The sequence below is a fragment of the Pyxicephalus adspersus genome, chromosome 5, assembly GCF_032062135.1.
Source record: "Pyxicephalus adspersus chromosome 5, UCB_Pads_2.0, whole genome shotgun sequence".
In the NCBI taxonomy this organism is placed as follows: domain Eukaryota; kingdom Metazoa; phylum Chordata; class Amphibia; order Anura; family Pyxicephalidae; genus Pyxicephalus; species Pyxicephalus adspersus.
The window spans coordinates 76,333,010-76,354,573 of NC_092862.1; the positions used below are offsets into that span (position 1 = coordinate 76,333,010).

A 21,564-nucleotide genomic window follows, 5' to 3' on the forward strand; every position below is an offset into this window, starting at 1 on the left:
GTTGTTCTTGCTGACTTCCTTCATGGTGAACTTGGTATATTCGAAGAATAAAAAGTAATACAGACCTATTATCTTTCTGCTGCTTCATCGGTCAACATGCACTCTGTCTCACATGGTGCATATCCATGGCCTTGCCTGGCCAGTAAATCAGAAGGGATTATCACAGTCCCATGCCAAATAATGTGAGGGTTCCTATAAAATAGTATAGCTCAGATAAGAAGTTATCACATGCTGCCCTGACATGTTTTACAAGTGCTTAGTCATGAGGCTTTACAACACTTTAGGGCAGTTTAGCAATAACTGCCTATGTGAGCCATCCGGTTTATGATAACATCGATGTTTTTCATGTGATTACATGAGTTTATATGTGTTTAGCAACTAAACTCAGCCTTTTCTGTAATCTTACTCCATATGTTGCCTTTAATTTCAGAAACAAGTGTATCACCATGACAGTCAAGCAACCCACAATTCCAGCCTCCATATTGCCCTTCAGTGCACAATTTTTAGTGCACTGAAGTTACTGCAATTTAGTTTACCATCTATATAGTTGAAAGACTCACAAATAATGGTCCAGTGAGTTACGGAAAAAAGTCTCTTGCTCGACGCGTTTCTCTGCTTGGCTTCTTCAGGGGATTCATAGAGAGTTATACTGGTTAAACAAAACAAAAAAAAAATTGTTTAACCAGTAAAGGTATCTATGAATCCCCTGAAGAAGCCAAACCGCAATATTTTTTGGTAACTTACTGGACCATTGCTTGTATATCATATCACCCCAATATTTTATGATTCAACATCCAGCTCAATTAAGCTCTCTATATAAATAATTTTAAGTTTATACCACAAAAAGCCAACCTTTCTCTCCTTTTTTTGTATATATTATGCACTGGCTTGTTAATTATCTAAATAAGGTTCCCTTTGGGTCTTGATCTATTCATCTACATTTAGTTGAAAGATGCTTCTGACAAGTACTAAAGTTTAAACAAACTTTAGGTTTTTAACACCATCCATTGTTACCAAAGTAAATTGTTTCATTATAAATAGTCACTGCAAACCATTCGACCGCATACATACTCTAAGAAGTAAAAAAAAAAAAAAGACCAGTTTCAAGGAAATAATTTACATTTATTCTGTAAATATTGTGAATGTGTCAGAGCATAAAATACTGGACTACTCCAGACTTGATTGTCTTCAAAGGTATCTTTATTCAGGTACATTAAAGCTTAGCTGTTCTTCAGAATGAGCTTGATGCAGAAGTCCTTTGATAGCAAGAACAAAAGAGTATGACTGGTTCGTATTGCAATCTGCCAGTTTTTTTGTTTGCTCTTTTTATACTGAAAGAACTTCAGTGTGGTGCCTCAGGTTTTCTTGAACTGTACATTACATAAAGTCATGATCTAGATTATATAACCAGATCAGTAGAGAACTCCCACCGGTCATTGCAGGAAGCTGTTCTGTAGCCAGGAAGTATCTGCGGAATGTACCTTTACTTTAGGTTGGACAGCAGGACAGATATACATTTGAAGTTCACTGCTGTAGATATCTTGTACACAGTTCACAATATAAACATTTTTTACAGTAAATAATGTATTATTCTGTCAAAGATGACACATTGCTTAAGACATTTATTTGCAAAGAATGGCTATTAAAATGGGCACCAGGCATAGAAAAAGGCTGAGCTACCAGGCTTTCGGTTCTCGCCACCATATCTTGTAACATAACAGCATACAACATCACAGCGGCAGGCACTGCACTGCTGTGGATTACATATACAGGTGCACAGCACTGCAAAATAACATGTTAACTCTTTGGTGACCCTTATATATAATATTAGATTGGAACAGCCTGACATGCATCCTTCCTTAGCTAGACTTAGGTCCTGAGTCTATGGTGTAAACATGTCCTGCATGTGCCACCTCTTTTATGTCACGTCTAGCAGTTTATCTTGTGACATTTAAATCTAGTCCTCCGTTTTCCTTTAGTCAGAGCAAAAGGGCTTGTGGGTTTAGGCCAAATATGTGTTCCAAATCTCAGTCATCTACCTAAATTACAGCATTTGCACATTTACATATCTTTGAAGTCACCGGTAATGAAAAAAATCTGTATAAACTCTGTACTTAAAACAGCACGTTATACACTAAAGAAGTAAGCTTCTTGCTAAACGTTATAGTGAAATTGGACAGAAAGTTGTAAACAAGTTGCTTTTTTAAAAGATGGACCTGAATTTTGTCATTACAATACTTGGCCTTCTTCACTTTCATGTAACACAAAGCAATTACCCAGCAAAATCTAGACTGAGTTTTGTCAATCACATCAGGGTACGTCGATGGAAACTCAAATACTGATATTAGGTGACAATTTAATTTTTAAAGGGCTTTAATGGCACAATATTTTTACACTGTTTATGGTGCTGTACAGTTGTGGCCAGAAAAAAAGAGTTATTTTTCCCAAATGCTTTAGTCACACCAGCCACCTGAGCTCTAACCAATGTATTTTAAGAGGAGTGCAAATACATTTTGCTGCTTTTAGCAATTATACAGGATGTCTTTTTTTTTTCTCTCCATATAAGTCGTCATCTTTTAAGCAAGTTAATATTCATTCTCATAGGAATGATCTTTCACCAACACATTGACATTCTACAAACTATTGCCGATTTATAAATACTTCCAATGAAAAAAAGCACATAGCAGAGTATGGTGGCTCTATCCAACTCCTTAGTCAAGCAGTAAACCTCGATGGACACAAAATTTCCTGACGTTTTCAAGGAGATGAAGGCCCGATGTAAAGCTGAATCCATACGGATTTATTCATATTCACCAAAAGAAACTGCAAAAAGAAGAGAAAAGTTTTCTTACAGTTTTATTGATGAATATGGGGTATCACAGGTAATGCTTTTGGTAATGTACAGGAACTTCCAGAAAGAACAATAGGTTTAGCGTTATCATGAGGGGTATTGATATGCTGCATGTGACATGGGGAATACACAAATAATACAATGTTTTTCCTTAAAAATATCATCCTGGCTAAAATATAAACCCAAATCTGGAGTAGTAGTATCAGCTAGCAAACATGAAGAACAAATATAAAGGTTGTATTGCAACAATCTGCTGTGTATGAGTCTGGCTATTATTTGTAAACCATGGGCAGAGCTAAGTGGCCGTCAAGTGGAGCTCCCACCCAAGAGTGGGCAGTTGTACACTTGTCAGGTCCTTAAAGCTATATACAGTCTAGGGAAGGAAACCTTCCGAATGGGAATACAGCAATAAAAACCTGATGGAATTTACTCTTTTTCCACTCTGCTAAAAAAAGTGCTTTTTTGTCTTGGAGAGCCAGTCAACATACATATCATGAGATTAACACAGGCTTCCACTGCTTACCTCTGGAAAATGCCAGTTACCTGGTTGTCATGTTGTCTAATGTTACAGTCAACTACCAAATGCCAGAGTATGTTGGCTTAAAAACTAGCATTTTTCAAAAGGTGGTCAGCCTGGGCAACCGTTTTGTTTTTGTTATAGGTTTTCCTTGAATATAAGACAAATGTGTAGCAATACAGATAATAAAAGTCAACTTTTGTTGTACACTTGTATGAAAACCATTGTGTCTGGTAAATATGTTGTATTTGATGTGACATTAACATTTTACATTCTATTGCCATGTTTTTCCATCTATTTCCTTGTCTCATACAGATTTGTGGGTTCACACTATAGGAGGTATCGGTATATCCAGCAAATCAGTCTGCAACTCAACTAAATGACTCCAATGATCACTTATCCAGGTGCATAATCTGTTCTTTCAGTCAGTTTAAACAGACTGATTGACTTACATTAAGAGGAAGAGTAAAGCACAATTATGGAGTATTACCAAATATGTTTACAGAGGAACAAATATAATGAACAAGAATTGTTGCCTACTTGTACAAACAGTACTAATTACAAACTAAATAAAGAAGAATTGTAAAGCATGAAACATATTTAAATTATTATGTACATAAAGCTGATTACATTTAGATTTATATATAAAAACCTAATTTAAACCATAGTTTCCCATATATATATATATATATCCGGCAGTTGACAACCACGTATAGCTTGTGGGAACAATCCTGGTGAATATACCATGAGAGGATAATGATGTAAGCTGACTAGTTATTGGTTTTCAAGTGTTATTTAATAAAGTTTGTTTTTGATTACTTAAGCCAAGAATATTAATAGACTAGATTAGTGTTTCTCCGGAGGTTGCTCTGGAGGCTCCTTGAACAGTGAGCAATTTGGACCTCACTGGTCAGCTTAAGTGTAAGAGTGACATTCTTTCCACTGACTGCCATGTTAAATCTACTGTAAACTGGACAAAGTAATTATATTAGGGGTTCCCTGAAGACCTGAAATTATTTCAAGGGTTCCTCTCTGGTAAAAAGGTTGAGAAAGGCTGGACTAGATGATTTAAATGCCCTGACCAGTACACTTTACCTGATGCAATGTTTCAATTAAAAACCAGAAGAACAAACACATTGGGGTCTTTTTGTTAAAAAATAGAGAATCTGATATTCAGCAACATTTTCAGTTGGAGAATATTTCAGTTTCATACCTTGAATGACGGTGATTAAAGAATCTTCACCAGAGAATGCTCCTGAATGTAAAATTTACTGCTTTATAAATAGGCCCCTTTATGTTAAGTTGTTTTTGCTATTATTTGGCGAAAAATTCAAATCCTATACCAAATCCATTTCAGGTTTGTTGATCACCCATGTTCTTTTATGCAAAATCTGACAATGGGTTTGAGAAAGGTAGGTCTCTGAATATTTTATGACAAACAATGATAATTCCACACTTATATCTGTGAGCTGAACATTTTGATGACAGAATGATAATGCAATAAAAAGAGCAAGTTATAATAACTAAATCCTGCAAAATTTGACCATTCAAAGCCCTAGGTAGTATGAGCATGAGCATGCACGAATGTGCCCATTTAGCACCATCCAGACATCTAGAATTCACTGACTTTCCTTAGGTCTTGTGTCATTGCCAATGGAGCCACTGGTGATGGGGAAGGTGGGATGGTAACTAACAATATACCCTAACCAAGGCTATGGAAGAATGTATCACACATTTTCTGTTACACTGCTGTGGTTATTATCGTTGGAGATATGTTTTTAATTCCAATTATACCAAATCTGCCTAATTCCCTGAAAACACAATAACCATGTCGATAGGCACACATGTATAAAGGCATCAATAGCTGTATTCCTGAGCATTATTTTATTAATAAATTAAAACATTGTTACATTTCTTGTATGTGTATTGTTTGAAATGCACTGATTTCAGTCGACCATAAGTCAAGATAAACATAAGAAATCACAATTTACTTTATGTTTATGTGTGACATAATCTCAATGACCATTTGCATCAGATGTAATAAACAGAAAATAAATCGTATTTTAAAGAAAAAAAAGATTTTTTTCCAAGAAAATTTATTTAAAGATATATAAAACCAAAATAATTTACCTTACCATTAAATCTACAGTAAAATACAGTGATATTTGTAATATGAAGTGTTCATGCTTTACATTTATCTAATCAAAGCATGACAAAAAAAATTCAAGCAAAATCCCTGCTGTAGAAATATAATCTCAGTAACAACAGTGTCAGCCTACTCTGGAACAGTAGAAAAAAAAACACACAAAAGTTAGAAGTTAAAAGTGGCTTAGGTGTTAAACAAAAATCCAGCCACCCCCCAATAATATGAAATGTTATATCTGGCAGAATCCCTCAGATGTAAGTCCATAGAAATCATTGTCTCGCGAGGATAAGTCCTGTCTTGCTAATATATTACAGAGCCCCCAGGCCAGTAACTTCTGAAGAAAGCCTAAAATGTAAAAAAAAGTGGGAGAAAAAAAAAGCAAGAAAAAAATCTTCTCACCATTAAAAAAATAACACTCATTTACAACCAGCATAGAGAGCGTATCAATGCAGACAACATTTTGTTCTTACAATTTTGTTTACTTCAGAGTTAATAAAACATAAATACAATAATCCAGAACATTGCGCAGCAGTTACTTCAAGCTGTTAATAATTTCAGTAGCTGTGATAATAAATTCAGATTTTTTTTTGTTTCCTCTTTTAGGTATGTATATATATGTACAAAACAAAAACACCTCAGTGAAGCACAACTGGTAAAAATAGTGACATTTAATAATGGTTACAATGTCATATATAGTGCACTGGTGAAAACACGTCTACAATATACAGAAATGACACATAATACAAAGTAGTAGCTGGCCCTGTACAGTAATACTGATTTCTATATTAACAGGGGTAGTTACACTGCAACCCCCTGGCTAATAAACATAAATTACACTGAATTTCAAAAAATATATATATATATTGCATTTATATGACAGTGTGATCTTAGCTGAGACTGATAGAATAGTATAAAGATTTGCCTTTAAAGCTATGATTTCTGAGGAGTGCAAAAAGTGAATAATCATGGCAGGAGTGTGGTGTCAGGCCTTACGGATTGTGAGGCAAACAATATTGCATTATTAGCTCAGCAATAAGCAACACAGATAAAAAAAAACACAGATGGTAAATGGAAATAAACATGTAACATGATTAAAACTAGTTCCAACAGGAATATCAGACTTTAAAATATGTTCATATATATATATTGGAAATGATGTTTCTGCACTATTACTGGCATGTTGTGTTGTAACATTAAATATACATTATTCATGTTGAATTTAGTTAAAACACATTTAATTACCTCTGTTGTTTACTGTACATTTACATACTTTAGAATTTAAATATGAAGCCTGGATGTGTTATAATTGTACAGACCTACTTAAGAAAGATGTATACTTATCCACCTCAGGTAATTTCTTTGGATCTGAGTTATTCTCATACACACTAGGTAAAGCTAAATATCATAAAAGTAGATATATAGTAGTGTGAAAAGTATTGACTTTTAAAACAATCCTAAACAGGCAAAAAATAGATCTTCCCCCAGATAAAAAAACATATTTGAACAAAAGACACACGATGTACCTTAGAAAAATTAGGTTGCTTCCTACATTTACCACAACTTCAAAAAAGGATTAGGTGTTTTAGAAAAATTGCCAATAATTAGAACCTATTTAGTATAGTATGCAAGAAGAATCCGTCTCATTTAACCTCAGGGATCTAAGGTATGGTGTTCTCTTTGCTATTGGCATGTGTGGGGTCACCATGCCAAGATCAAAAGAGCCCTCTAGGGCAGAAAGAAGGTTATGGATACCTAGTGATGGCCAACCCTACAATTTTAGCTTGCAAATGGCTTTCAGCTTCGATGCTAAAAGAAGTTTTCAAAAAACTTATCACAGGATCTGCAGATCTGTAACCAGATCACAGGATCACAGTTACAGATAGTCAAAAAGATACATGCAATACAACTGTTGGGAAATTTCCTGTAGACCTGTAAAGCAAAGATTGTGTTTTAAAAAAACATTATACTATATGTGAAGCACATAGGTAGAAATGTTATGGCTTAGGGTTACACAAAGAAGACTTTTTCTTTGGCAAAGAGATATTGAAAATACAAAATTCCATTCCATTAGTATTTAAGTGTATCAACTTTATTTGTAGGAACTGTTTGAATAAAAATCTAATGTTTGCCTGTTCAAATATGTTCAAAAAGTCAACAATATCATGTACTTACGTTTGTATGTAACTGTACATCTTTCACAAGTAAGTCTTCACAGTATTATGCTTTGCATTAATCCAATCGTGGCTGTTTTCCTTTTAAGGTACATTGATCCCCAGGAAATATCATTCATTTCAGTTTTTCTAGTATAAATAGTCTAAAGATTCTGGTTTTTATTGCTATAAATAAAACTAAGCTTGCAAATCACATTTCCCAAGAAAACCATCAAAGCTCAAAAGCTGAAGATGTTACTCCATGGTATCCTATGATTCTCAAAGTCTCTAAATTTTTTAACCTGGGTTTGCAAATTAAAAACAGGAATTTGAGTAATATAGGCTTCAGCAGCATCACTTTTCCTTCCATTAACTCCACAAGAATTTGCATTTTACAAAGCTAAAACTCTGCAAAGGGGGAGCAATTAATGCTGAAGATCTAACATTGGGGTGATGGATAGAAATGAGTTGTATTTATTAGAAACAGGAGAATAAATTAGGACAGACTTTGTTTAAAATATATGAAATGCACACGTTTAAATATATCTTCAGAAAAGTACACTGGACGTCCTCTTCTCTGTTCTCCATAAATAACTTGACACTTTCTAGAAAAATATTGCCTAAAGACCATTTCAGATGGACAATTATGTTAATTATGTTATAGGTCTATTTATCATACTGTAGGTCTTGGGGGGCCCTGAGTCTATTTCAAAGTTGACCTGTCATCAGCTGAAGAACTTTTAGTTCTAAGATTCTACAGAGATTTTCATATGACCAAAATTGTAAGCTTTTGGTAATGAAATCTCTGCCGATGATGGGATGAAAGTTTAGACTCTGTTATTCTCATCTTCAGCAGAGTTTGGTCATGTGTCTGGCTACTGTGGAATCTTGGGGCAGTCTATCCAGCTTGTTAAAATTTATGGCAATGTAGGGGAATACCATATATTTTGTCCATTGGTCTATTTTTAAAAGAGCAAGAAATAGATCAATTACCAGTTTTCCATATTCTAAAATATAGCATATTCTAATAAATCTTTATTTGTCTAGAAATATGCAGGGTGAATAAAATTAGCTGCATGGCAGGGTGCATATTTCCTGTTAGAAAATGACTTGGCTTCTCTAAATGTCTGCACTGGCTTCATTTTCTGGTCAGGATCCAGATGGCTTCAATGGCTATCAATCAAATGTAACAATTAGTTGTATCCTTCTCCAATTAGCACTGTGGCAGTGCTGCCTCTCAGTTATTCCACTATATTAGGCAAGCTGCCCATGTGTAAAATTCCACCTCAATCATCTAGTAAACTTTTTCCCACCACTTAAAAGTATACTTTTTATGTGTAAAACATAATATAACAGTCTCCATATTAACTGTAGCATTATTAGAACTGTAAGATCGTTATATTATTACATATTTTTGCCTTGCTATAATTAATTCAATAAAAATAAGTATTAAAAGGGAATGTTTTGTGGGAGGACATGTGCAGATTTATTCCGTCACATAATAAATATATTTGCCTGGCGACAATTATAGATGGACAGACCTCTAGGAACTGACTGACCAGGCCAGTGCTGGAAAATACATAATATGATACCAGTGAGATATCCCCCAAGAGTCAGATGGGTTGGGGGTCATGGAAAAAGAAAGGAAACTGGGTCAAGCCAAGTAAAAAAAAAAATCTCAGATTACAAATTGATCAAATCTGGAATAAATTAGGTCATCCACCAACTTTCAGTGGCGATGGCAATTTCTATTATTTTCAGCTTTTCATACATGTATGGCCTTATTCAAAACCTAGTGCAAATTTACAACTGTACTAAACCTTAGCAACCAACTGCATTCTTTCTTGTACTGACCTGCTTTTAGAAAAGTGATATTTGATTAGTTGCACTTTAAGTAAGGTTGTAAGCATTGATATTTTCATGTGTTTTTGGTCTCATCTTTGTGAACAACACCACATATGAAAGCTCGACTCTTGGTACCCATTTCAGAACTGGCCCAAATAACAGCAGCCTGTCCTTACAATAAAGAGGTAGAGAAATAACCTGCCATGATGCAATTAATTCAAGGTTGTCAGTGCTTTTTTTGTTTTATGTCACTTTCATTATACTAAATATTACAAAGCAAACTATTTACACAGTTAGATCGATGTATAAACTGTCTGTAAAAATTCCTGCTTTGTCTGTCTACACACAATAATATTATTATAATTGTTTTTTTATCCTATCACCTGGTATATTAAGTATTGCATTTGTTATTTCATTATTAGGTTAAACTGTACAAATGAAATCAGTGCAAGGCATAATATGAATGCTATTCAGAACCGAAAATCATGCTGTTTTTTACTCCTGAATGATTAATTTGCTCAAATATTGTATATTTGCCCCAGTAACCATTTGTTAATGTTTTGTTTATTATATTACAAGTGCAAAGCTAACTATGTTTTACCACAGCTAACATCTAGATAGCAGGTTAGGTGTTTTATTGCATTACAGGTATATGTATTTTAATATACTACTCTATTACAGATAAAATGTTTGACATGTTTTTTTTACTATAAAAGTGCTGTTACTGTGTAAAAAAAAAGATCCATGAATGAAATCAACAACTACATTTTTATGTTTTTCAAATGTTTGGTGCTTTGTTTAAATCTGACCTCCGACTTCTCAAGCATTAGGAGAAAAGTAAAAAAATATATGCAGTGCTGGAGCCATTTCTAATAAGATTTTTTCCAATTTTTTTGCAAGAAAGCCCATGATGTCACTCTTTTCTAAGTACCGCAAATAGAATCTGGAGTGTAAAGTATGTATATTTTTCACTTTTCTCTTAAATGCTTCATGCCATGTTTTTTCACGGAGGGCCTTGGTTTTTTGATTAAAGGAAATCTGTCATGCAGCAAAATACCTTTACGAGGGGCCTCAAACTACTTTATGAGTGCTAACATTTTACCAAAGGATACTGTAGGCTGTTTTTTAAATCAAACGAAATAACCACAAAAGTGTCAAAAATAGCTATAAAAATAATAAATAATCCTTAAAGGGAGGCTAAGCATGTAGACCAGTGTTTCTCAACCTTTTTAACATAGGGGAACCCTTGAAATAATGTCCACAGCTTACAGTACATTAGTGTGGTGGTCAATGTGAAGAAGCCTCTTACATTGCTGGCCAGTGGGAAGAATGTCACCCTTACAGATAGCCAAATACATCACTGGTGTCTGCTAAACTGACCTGAGAGGCACAAATTACCTATTGCTCAAGAAACCCCTTGCAATCTCTGGAGGAACCCTGGTTAAGAAAACATGGAGGTAGATAGCTGGAATACATCGCAAAATATATTAGCTTACTTGAACACGCTTGTTGCAACTAAAGACAATTGGACTGACATCTTGTAAAAACCTATTTCATCAGGGTTTGTATACCAGTTGTTTCTACCATAAAATCATTTTCCTCACTGCTCCATGTCAGCACATGACGTGTTAATCCCATTCCACTCCCACTCCCCGGACCTAACCAGATAAATTCTAAGCAGTCCTTACACCTAGTGTTCCTTCTTTTTTCCTCCTGTGTACTCTCAGCTCTGGTATAGCCACCTACCTGGCAAAAGTAAATCTTTGGCTGTCCACTGTTCAGGTGTCGTCCCCCTTGTATGGTTGCTATAGGTCAGCGTGGAGGGGAGCCCTGCTGCTGGTCTCCGGAGCATGGTATAGTGCTTGATAAATTTAGGCAACAAATCTTCACATGTACTGCATCTCTGGCTCAGAGGCATGGTAATCTCTCTATATGTTTGGATCATAATGTGAATCCTGGAATCTGCCTGATGGTTATGCAGGTGAGACACCTCAATGAAAGCTTTGTATCTGTTATGTATGCCATAGGATTCTTTATGTGGAGCCACAACCACAATATGTGAATACTTTTTTTTCATTTATCTGTTGGATCCTGAGACTGTGAGTGGAAAGGGATTCACCCGTTATGTGCAGAAATGGAGTTTATCAGAAAAGGAAATTACGGTAAGTAATACATTTTCCTTTTAAATGTTCGTAAAGGTGGATCAACACCAGCTGAAAACAGTTAATCTGCCAAGACTGCTACGTCAGACCTGATGAAAAGGGATGAAGTAATCTCCTTTCAAGAATAAACTCTCCTCTTCTTTGTACTGTTCCTAAGGATGTTTCTTATTTCATGCCTGCATATTAGCTCTGCAGAAAGGATATTCAATGCATTGAGACTAATCTGCTTTCCTAACATTAGGTCATTGTCTGGAACTTTGTGAATATTAGGAATGGCAGGTATTTTGCCTTGCAATTGATTTCCTTTGTTGTAAAAAATCATGGTTTCCTGTGCATTTCTGCTATCATTTGAATTGAATAATACATTTCCTTTATTTGTAGAAAGAATGCACTATTTTATTTATTATATATTATAATTTTTATGTGTATTGCAGTTTAAAAAGCAATATGTTATACTTTAAAAGTCTGTATAAGGCAAACATGCCAGCTCATTTTATGCATTTACTTTCAGTCCCATCCTTTAAAAGTATCAACAAACACAAAGAAAAAAAAATCAAGAACTAAAAAGAAAAAAAAAGTGATATATAACATCAACAGAAATAAATAAATTATAGAAGTGATAAAACATAAGCTGTTGGAACTAGTTACTATATTGGGTTAAAAGCCATGGAAAAAGGACAAATTGATCAGCAACAATAAACACTTTGCAATTCAACATAAAAAAATGAAACATAAAATAAGAATGCCATATTGTTTCCTTTAGAGTGATCTACCACACAATCTTGGTAGAGCTTTGCTTTCATGCCTTCAATATGGAGCAAACTTCTGTCGGTCTGATTTCTTAACCCCACTCGTCGATGGAATTTTGGCAGTATAAGCAGGTAAATTCCCAGTGGCCCCCGCAGTGGCCGCTGCATTTAATGCCAGGAGTGGGACAGTTTTCATGCCAAGCAGACTGGAGACAGGAACAGCATAGTGGGTGGTCGGTAAAGTTGGTAGGGGGGGAGGGGAATTGACGTTAACCGCGGAGGCAGCAGCAGCTGCCGCCAACACAGCCATAGAGGTGGGGGTGGAGGAAGGGGTGGTAGACTGAGAGAGGTTCATGTTGAGGTCAACAGGGGTCGTGACGGAAGCAGTCTGGGTGCTCAGTTTAGCCATCTCTAAGCTGCAAACGAAGAGAGGAACAGGAACAAATAGGTTGGGATGGTCAAGCAAGGATAAATTTGGGAAGAAAGGAATGGAATAGGAGGAGCAAACAAAGTTGGGATGGGTTAGATTGGTCAACAAAAGGAAAAGACATATGGAAGGAGGGGAGAGAAAGAGAAAAAAGGGAAAAATGAGGGTCAGAGGAGGAACATGTTATGTGTTAAAGAAGAGATATAACAAAAGGGTATTTCATGATTTGATGAGGAAAACATTACTAAGACTTTAAAGAATGCCTTAACATAGGTGTTTGTAATGTCAATGGAAGAAAGAAACCTAAGGACGCAGAATGATAAAAGATGATAAAGCAGAACTTAAAACAAAGGAAACAAAATTTTGGTATCTCCTCAGCACTGGTATGTTTGCCTTTTAAGTTTTACATTTGTAAATAATACATTTGACTAGCTATCTTATTTATATCATCAGATATCTGTCTTCTTCAATATTTATATTAGGCATAGCATACATATTAGATATAATTGACTTTCTACACAATATATTATTGTAAAAAAATAATTCATTCCTTTAACAAATCACTTTTTAAAAGTATGACTACAGTTATTTCATATCATCAAAACACATGTGTGATTGGCTGCCATAGGTTACTGTACATTATTATTGATTTGTCTGGTTTGACTTTGTAAATTGTACAATGGATTTGTCATCATCACATGCCAGAAAGCCCATCAGACCAGAAAATCTTCCCTCCTGTTACTGTTTTTTTCTGTATATTGAATAATGGATTTAAAACTTTGACTGCTTACTGGAAAAACAATAAAAAAAATCCAGGTCCACGTTGTGTCACCATAACATCATCGAATCAAAGAACAACATTCATGTTTTCCACAACAGTTTAATAGAATTCCATTCCATGTTGGATTAATGGTACACTGTTTTGCATATAACACAAAGACAAATGAGAACACTACCTATTAGTATTAGTGTATCTCTGTACTAGGTATACAAACTACATGTGCTTGTTAATGCAGGTAGTGAATTGGACCTGGTATCATCCTCCTGAGGTCCCCTGAGGAGCAGAGCTCAGATAGAAAAGGGAGATGCAGCACAAGGAGCCAAACAGATGTGACATTTTATGTGTGAAAAGAGGAGAAATCAGAGTGACAAAGAGAGGAACTCCACAGTGTGCTGCTTCTTATTCTATAGTTCATGATGAGACTGGAGGAAGGATAAAATAAATCATTTTCTAACTGGTCTTCTGCTCTGTTAGAAAAGGAAGTATTATGTGATAGCATAGTGTAACTGTCGGAACTGGACAGAAATACAAATCCATTTAGTTGGTAGGACAACCACATTTTATAGATTTCCTTTGTTTTGTTTCCTTTATTTAAATGGTTGCCTGGAGTTCAGGTTCAATGTTCCTGGTGAGATGAGATGCTAGGTTTTCCTTATACCAATTTTCTGCAGGAAATTATTATGGGAATGTATGTAGGAGCACTGGCCTTTAAGAAATATGGGTTGCATTGTTTTTTTGGTTAATTACAAAGACATGCAAAGTAAATACTTAGTGAGATATTAATCTAAAGGTCTATGGGTTTACAGTATCTGCATTCCTTGATTTATGTTATACAATATTTAAAGTTTTTGGATCAAATAAATAAATGTATATGGGAACTAAGGCTCCATGGTTTGCTTTAAAGCGGACCAATCAAGTGCATTGTTTTAATGCTGCAGACTTTTTCTTATACTTTTTTTACACTTAAAATGAATTATTTGAACTATTTTGGCAATGCTTTTCCTTCTGGCAAACTAACAGGAACATCAATATTCTTATTGACCAAAGTTGTCAAACCATAAAGTCTATATTGCTAAAATTTATAAAGGAAGAAAAGTTATAGACAAGCCGCCCTGCTATTGTCATTAATATTATATTAGTATTTGTACCCAAACATTATTTTATGACATTATTTTATGAAAACCCTGAATAAAGAGGCCAAAGATGGAATATTAATTAGGCTACTGAAATCATAAATACATTAATGTGCAGTCTAGGATCAGACATCCATAGATTTCTATCTTTACCTCTTTTTTTCCTCTTTACAGCATATATGTACTGTATACTTCCTGGTCACAAAAATCACACACCAATATTTTCATTGAACCGCCTTTAGCTTTGATTACAGCGCACCATCGTGCCCTCCCACCCAACTTGTTCACTACTCTGCAGAAAAATCTGTAAATCATCTGTAAAGCATCTTCACATTCACTCCAGCACCCTATGTCTTTGCTCATTTCTGCCTAAAGCATTGTTTAGGGTTGCAGTGTTACCCTTGCTGTTAGCTATGAATACATCTGAATACATTGCCAGCAGGTTGGGTACTAACCTAGTTAGTAGCTTTCTGTTTAAGAACACGGTACTGCCAACTATCATTTTCCTGATGAAGTAAAGTGCCACTGTGATCAGTATTGACATTCCCATTTTATAGGGGAATAGCAGTTAGTGTGAAATAATAATTTATGTCACTTTTTAATGTACACTTTAATTTCTTGTCTAGTAACCTGCAGGGATTGCAAAATATCCTGAATGGACAGTCAGCAAAAACTTAATGGCACTCTTATTTCATGTAACTGCTTGCTTGCTGGGTATCATAATACCCAAATATATTATATATTTGTCATCCTCAGGTATGATGGAATGTGAATCATTATAGAAATAAATATGAAAGAGATATGGAACATTCCATTGCTGATCTCTCTTTAAAATGCTAGCTGCCTGGTTGGCATGCAGACCCTCTGACTTCAATGGCCTGAAGTGGAATTAAGATTAGACGTTTTGATCCAACACTGAATTTTCCAATTGCAATCTTATTCTAGGTCATTGATTTGGTATCACTGAAGTGATCAGCATGAGAGCCAGGTGACTACCATTTTCAGGAACATGTCTTTCATGGCAGGCCTTTCATATGTAATATATACCAGTGCTTAGATGTGTTAGTTGAATTTGTTTTTTATGCTAGTACAGAAAAATACACATTATTCCTATTAAAATTCTAGTGTTCCTATACTTCCCATGTGCTGAACTGACATCTCAAATAACATAATAAGTGTTTCTGAGTTGTCTTCTGTGGACATTAGCATAGCACCTGCTTCTGTCTGATTGGGGGAATAGAGTACAGTGAATTGCATTGTCACCCTAGGACAGGAGAATTGTAAAAGGCAGGATCACCGGGTGAAGAAGGAGTTAGGGAGTCACATTATACAAAGGAATAGAAATAGCAGTAAACCAGCCACTGAGTGAAGTAACTACAGTTCAACTTTTTTATATTAGGTACTACTTTCTGAGGTATTACTGTATTAAGTCCACCTGGGGACCACAAAATCCCACTGTCATGTTCCTGCAAGGAGGGTTGTAGCACTATAATCCTAAAAGGTCCTGCTCAACATCACCAAAATCCACCCCACCTGTCCACAGAGACCACCAAACTACTTGTACACGCTTTTATCATCTCTTCTCTGGATCTTCTCCAGCAACATCCTCTCTTCTCAAATTATCTCTGGTATTCCACTAACCTGACTCGCTCCTGTACAATCTATTATGAATGCTGCAGCCAGATATATCCATCCTTCCCACCGCTCCTTTCCTGCTGCATCTCTTTGTAGTTCTCTTCATTGGCTTTCCCTTCATCTAAGAATCAAATTTAAGCTCCTGTGCTTTGCCTTCAAATCCCTCCACAGTTTTTGTCCCACTTACCTTTCTGACCTGATAGAAAAATACTCTCCTAGCTGCTATCTTCACTCCTCAGATGACCTCCTCACTCATTGGGCCTGATTTATTGAAGCTATCCAAGGATGGAGAGGATACATTTTCATCAATGAATCTGGGTAATTCAGCAAACCTGGAATGGATCTGGTGCAGTATTGAAACATTACATAACAAATATCAAATGACTTAAGAAATCTATTCCAGGTTAGCTTGATCACCCAGGTTCACTGAGGAAAGTGTATCTTCTCCAGCCTTGGGGAGCTGTAATAAATCAGGCCCGATGAGTGAAGTATAGGAGAGAAAAGCTTTGATTGTCTGGAAGTCCTTTACCCTGTGATCACACTGTTCAGCTGATTTTTTGAAAATACTGAGTGATAATGCAAAGTGAATTCTGTGCCACTCTACATTGGGCCTGATTTATTAAACCTCTCCAAGGCTTGAGAGCATACACTTTCATCAGTAAAGCTGGGTGATCCAGCAAACCTGGATTGCATTTCTTCAAAGTCATTTTCTATTTGATAGAAAATGTTTTCAATCGTGGACCAGATCCATTACGCATTTTCTGGATCACCCAGCTTCATTTACGAAGGTGTATCCTTTCCAGCCTTGTAGAGCTTTATTAAATCAGACCCATAATCTTGTCACATGCATGACTTCAAGACTTTTCTAGGGCCATCCCGACTCTCAGGAATGCTCCCCCTCATCCTATGAGGCTCAGACATTTAAAAAACTTTAAAAACCCATCTTTTCAAGCTCCCATACCTGTCTTCTTCTGTCTCTTAAACCCTCACTATTTCTTGTGTTATTTCTTTCCTTTAATTGTTACTTTATTCTCCTTCTTTTTGTTACACCTGCAGCAAAATCTTTAAACAAGCACGTCTTGTATCCTTTTTAGGTCTCAGAAAAGAGGTCTTTGCCTTTGATTCAGACAAACAAAGGTAAAGCAGAAATTCAGAGCACAGAGATGTCAAGCTGGATGCTAGAACTAGCTGCAGGAATCTAAAAACTGTGAAATTTCTTCATCAATGATATTGATACCGTCAATCTTTAAATACAATGATTCTGCTCCTTATAACTGTATCTAAAATGTTTGACATTGAAAACCTAAAATATAAATATCTTCAAAGTGTAAGACAGACATGGAGGAAATACATGAATACAATGCTAGACAGAATATTACATGATCTACTATGTTGTATACAGAATAGGAAACAAATGGTCAGCAACAGACATTTACTACTACTAACGCCATATAATTACTCGCTTCTATATCTATTTTTTAAAATATTGTGCAATTATGTGTTTGCTATCAAATCATGCAACATGAAAAAAACAAATTTCCTCCATAACAATTTTAATCTGTTGCAGAAAGAAAAAAGTATACTAAGTTTTTTAAGGAAAACTTTATAAAGGGTTTGTTTATAGAGCACTGAGACATTCTCTCTCTCATCAGAATCATTTACTGCCATTGAAACACATGGACCTGGAAGATTCACCACCAGGGAATGTTTCAGTGAATGTTAGATTCAATATTTTTTTAAATAGAACCCCTTAAAGCCACTCTTTTTGTATTTTTTTGCATACTGCAGGGATGTCATCTTTATCAATACTGGACTCTATAGAAAGTCTAAGATATTGGTTGGAAATACTAATATAAATGTATCATTATTTGCTCAATATACCAACTGAACAAATGTACAAAATACTCCAACATTAATGACTAGTATCAAATATATATAAGTTGTTAAAGCAATTATTATCTCACAGATTAGATATGTACAAATATATACTTGAATATATTGTATTATTATCTACAGCGCTCCTCACATGTGTAATTAAAGCAACAGACTTTAATTACACATGCCTTGGCACTTACAGTTTTATTTTCATATTTCTGCAAAGTCTTTCCTTTGCAGCTTCAGGTGAAAGTGTGGCAACAATACTGCAATGCCCCTAAATTCGGAACAGAGTTGTCATATGAAACAAAAATAATGGAGGATTTGGCTTAGTCAGTGGGGTAAAGCAAAATAATTGGACTTGGTACTTGTTTAGACTGTCAAATGGAAGCCTTTAGTTGCATTTAATGCAGATGACACCCCTGAAGTGTGCACTTTCAGAAGCACATCAGCAAAGGAAACGTCTAAATTTCTTTGTGATATGTTTTCTGGAACTGTGATTTTTTTTTAACTTAGCAAGTAAGACGTTTATGCAGATTTCTCAATGTCTGATTCAATAATGTTTTGCCATCATGCATCAATGCATCATGGAGAGGTCACTCCACTCTGTAAAATTGTTAGCACTTTTTAATGTTGATAGACAGTTTGCACCATTTGCAGGACTTAAATATATTAGCCTGTATTACTCAGCCTATTTGTGTCCTTTGAGTGATGAAGGTAAGGTTTTACTGATATCTGGGGCTCCAATAGGTAGATTTACCCTTACTTACTGTGTTGATGACAACATTTTACCATACACCAAGTGAGGGGAACAGCACTCATATATATATTTCTATGTCATTGATGCAGATTTTCCCTTACTTCCTAACTGGTGAAACCACTGTCATCAGAACAGAAAGTAAGGCTAAATCTTTCCAATAGGGCCCCAAATGACAGGAAAAACATAAACACAACTCTCTCTAAAACTGGAAAATATTTTGGCATGACATATATTTTAACAGGGAAGTCACTAAGGGTCTTAAAGACAACATGTACATGCTGATATCTACTCTATTATTGTGTTTGATATAATTTATTTTCCTATAGGTTACAATAAACTTGCTTAAAGGACATTTTTTGTCTTTTTTTTGCATTCTAAGAAAGCATTGGGAAATAAAGGGGAGAACATGAAAAGGTTATGGCGAGATTTATAGCAACCCTCTGACAGCATGGCATTACATTTTCCATTTTGTACTGATACCCTACTACTTTTAGGCTGTTATGCAGAATAATAATAGCATGGTTTCCATCAGTTATACTAAAAAATTCTGTGTTCTTGCAATATGGCATGACTTTTGCTTTAACACTTTTCACTTAACTTACATGTGCAAATGTTTTCACGCCCATGTTCTATGTGGGTAAGCAAAGTCAAGAAAGGGCCAATATTCAAATTTAGCCTTGCCTTGGTGAACTTTTCCCTATAGATATGAAGAACCAGTCAAGGGGTAAAACCAATATTGTTACAGGTCGAAAATCCGGCCATCGATAATCTGGATCCTTCAGTTTCCCGGCATGAATTTCAGATAGCATTTACAATACAGGGACTGCAGTACACTGTTTGGCTACTAATGTTTTGGCGCTGTTCTGCAGAAACACTTGCTTGCTAAACTAAATACATGCTGAGACGTCCCTGCTCCCTAGAATTGGACCAGATGTCTGCGGGTGCTGCGAGAGGAAGGGTGGCCTGTGTGTGGAGGTGAGTATAAAAAAAAAATCCGGGATTTTCAAAAATCAGGTCCAGATTTTTGAATCTCAACCTGTACCAATACATTTACTATCTAGCAACTCTCTAGCATAAGTAATTTTGAATGTTCTCACTTTATAATAGAGTGTGAAGTGAAAGTATCTTTTGCAACTCAAATTTTTTTTCTGCTATCAAACTAGATGTATGTTTATTTTAAACAGACACAACTTCCTGTAAATGCAATGGGTACAGTCTGTATACAGAACACCAGTAATAAATAGCATGGAGTGAGTACATAATGAGTTTGCATTATTAGGGTTTTATGAACACATCACATTTGGATAAAAAAGAATGCATTACCATTATAACACAATTTACATATAGTGTACAATAAAACTAAATTAAACTAAGAAGAACAGAACTGTATCAGTTCTTAAATTTATACTTCCTGAAATCTGTTTCATTACAGTATAACACTACAAATCTGGTACATTTATTTCACTGCCCCTAATCCTCACAGCTGTCATAATGTGCTACTACTCATTGATGCGTTTGAACTGGATGTCTTCTCATTTTAGCAATCCTCCCTGTTAATAGTAGAAGCAAAAGCCATGTATTTTTTTTGCCGAAGCAGAATTTTATGTAACAAGTCTAGAATGTAATTTTCATTTCACAAATTAAATCAGTCTTGCCGTCTGTTTTTCTGTCATTGCATTAGAGGGCACACAGGCACAGATCTTGCTCTTATTTTAATTAGTAAACGGATTACTCTGATACATAGCTTCATAGAAATGCTCCAGGCTGAGCTATAATGTGAAGTGGTGGTTGGGGGATGAAAAGCACATTTTACTTACCTTTTTCAATCAATTTCCAGCTAGTTCTGCTGAAGTTCCCCCTTACAGAAATGTTTTGTCTAGATCTTGGTTTACTGCTTTCTATGTATTTTTGGTACTTTGATGTCCAAATAACAGGCTAAAACAGTGTCAGTGACTGTAGCAGTGTCTGGACAATGATATGCTTCACATTGGACCATGAGAAGAACAAAGCACTAGAATGAGGTTTTTTTTTTAACTAGAGTAGGGAAGGAATAAAGCCCCTATTAGACTGTTTTTGCTGTCTGTGTCACGCCATTGACATTTCTATTAACTTCCTGTCCTAGAGATACAACATAAATTTAGAACAAATCTCTTTAGTGATCATAATTACCATCTTACATAGTTGTCAGTTGGGAGATTTTCTTCTACCTCTCACTTTGTTGACAACAAATTTTGGGATTCCATTACTTTCTGTCAATGGAAATGGCCACCAGTTCCACCAAAAAAAAATAAGGAAATCCCCCAATTGAGAAGACAGATGGCAAAAAAAACCTAACAGTAGATCCAATTTTCCCCAATTCTATTTAAAATTCTATAACTATAAATGCCTTTATGTTCACTTGAACTGATTTGCTGTTCATATGCCTCCAATCTATATATTAATGTCTCAACCTTGAGTTTTCCTTTGGGTCAGTCCATTCAATGTCATTTCTTTTAGTAATAAAATGAGAACCCATATATTTTCAGGATTCTGA

The 21,564-nt window shown here is 35.4% G+C and overlaps 1 protein-coding gene across 10 annotated transcripts in view; it reads right to left on the minus strand.

Moving 5' to 3' along the window:
• Positions 1–1,101: 1,101 nt before the first annotated feature.
• LOC140331146 (poly(rC)-binding protein 3-like) overlaps positions 1,102–21,564 on the minus strand; it is a 430,678-nt gene continuing 410,215 nt past the window's right edge. For 8 of the 10 annotated variants that reach the window (XM_072411907.1, XM_072411900.1, XM_072411901.1 and 5 more), the window contains one exon: positions 1,102–12,836. In XM_072411907.1, coding sequence (XP_072268008.1) covers positions 12,479–12,836 — 358 coding nt within the window. In that variant the 3' untranslated portion in view covers positions 1,102–12,478. The remainder of the gene's footprint in view (positions 12,837–21,564) is intronic. The other 2 variants (XM_072411908.1, XM_072411909.1) reach the window with 2 other exon arrangements.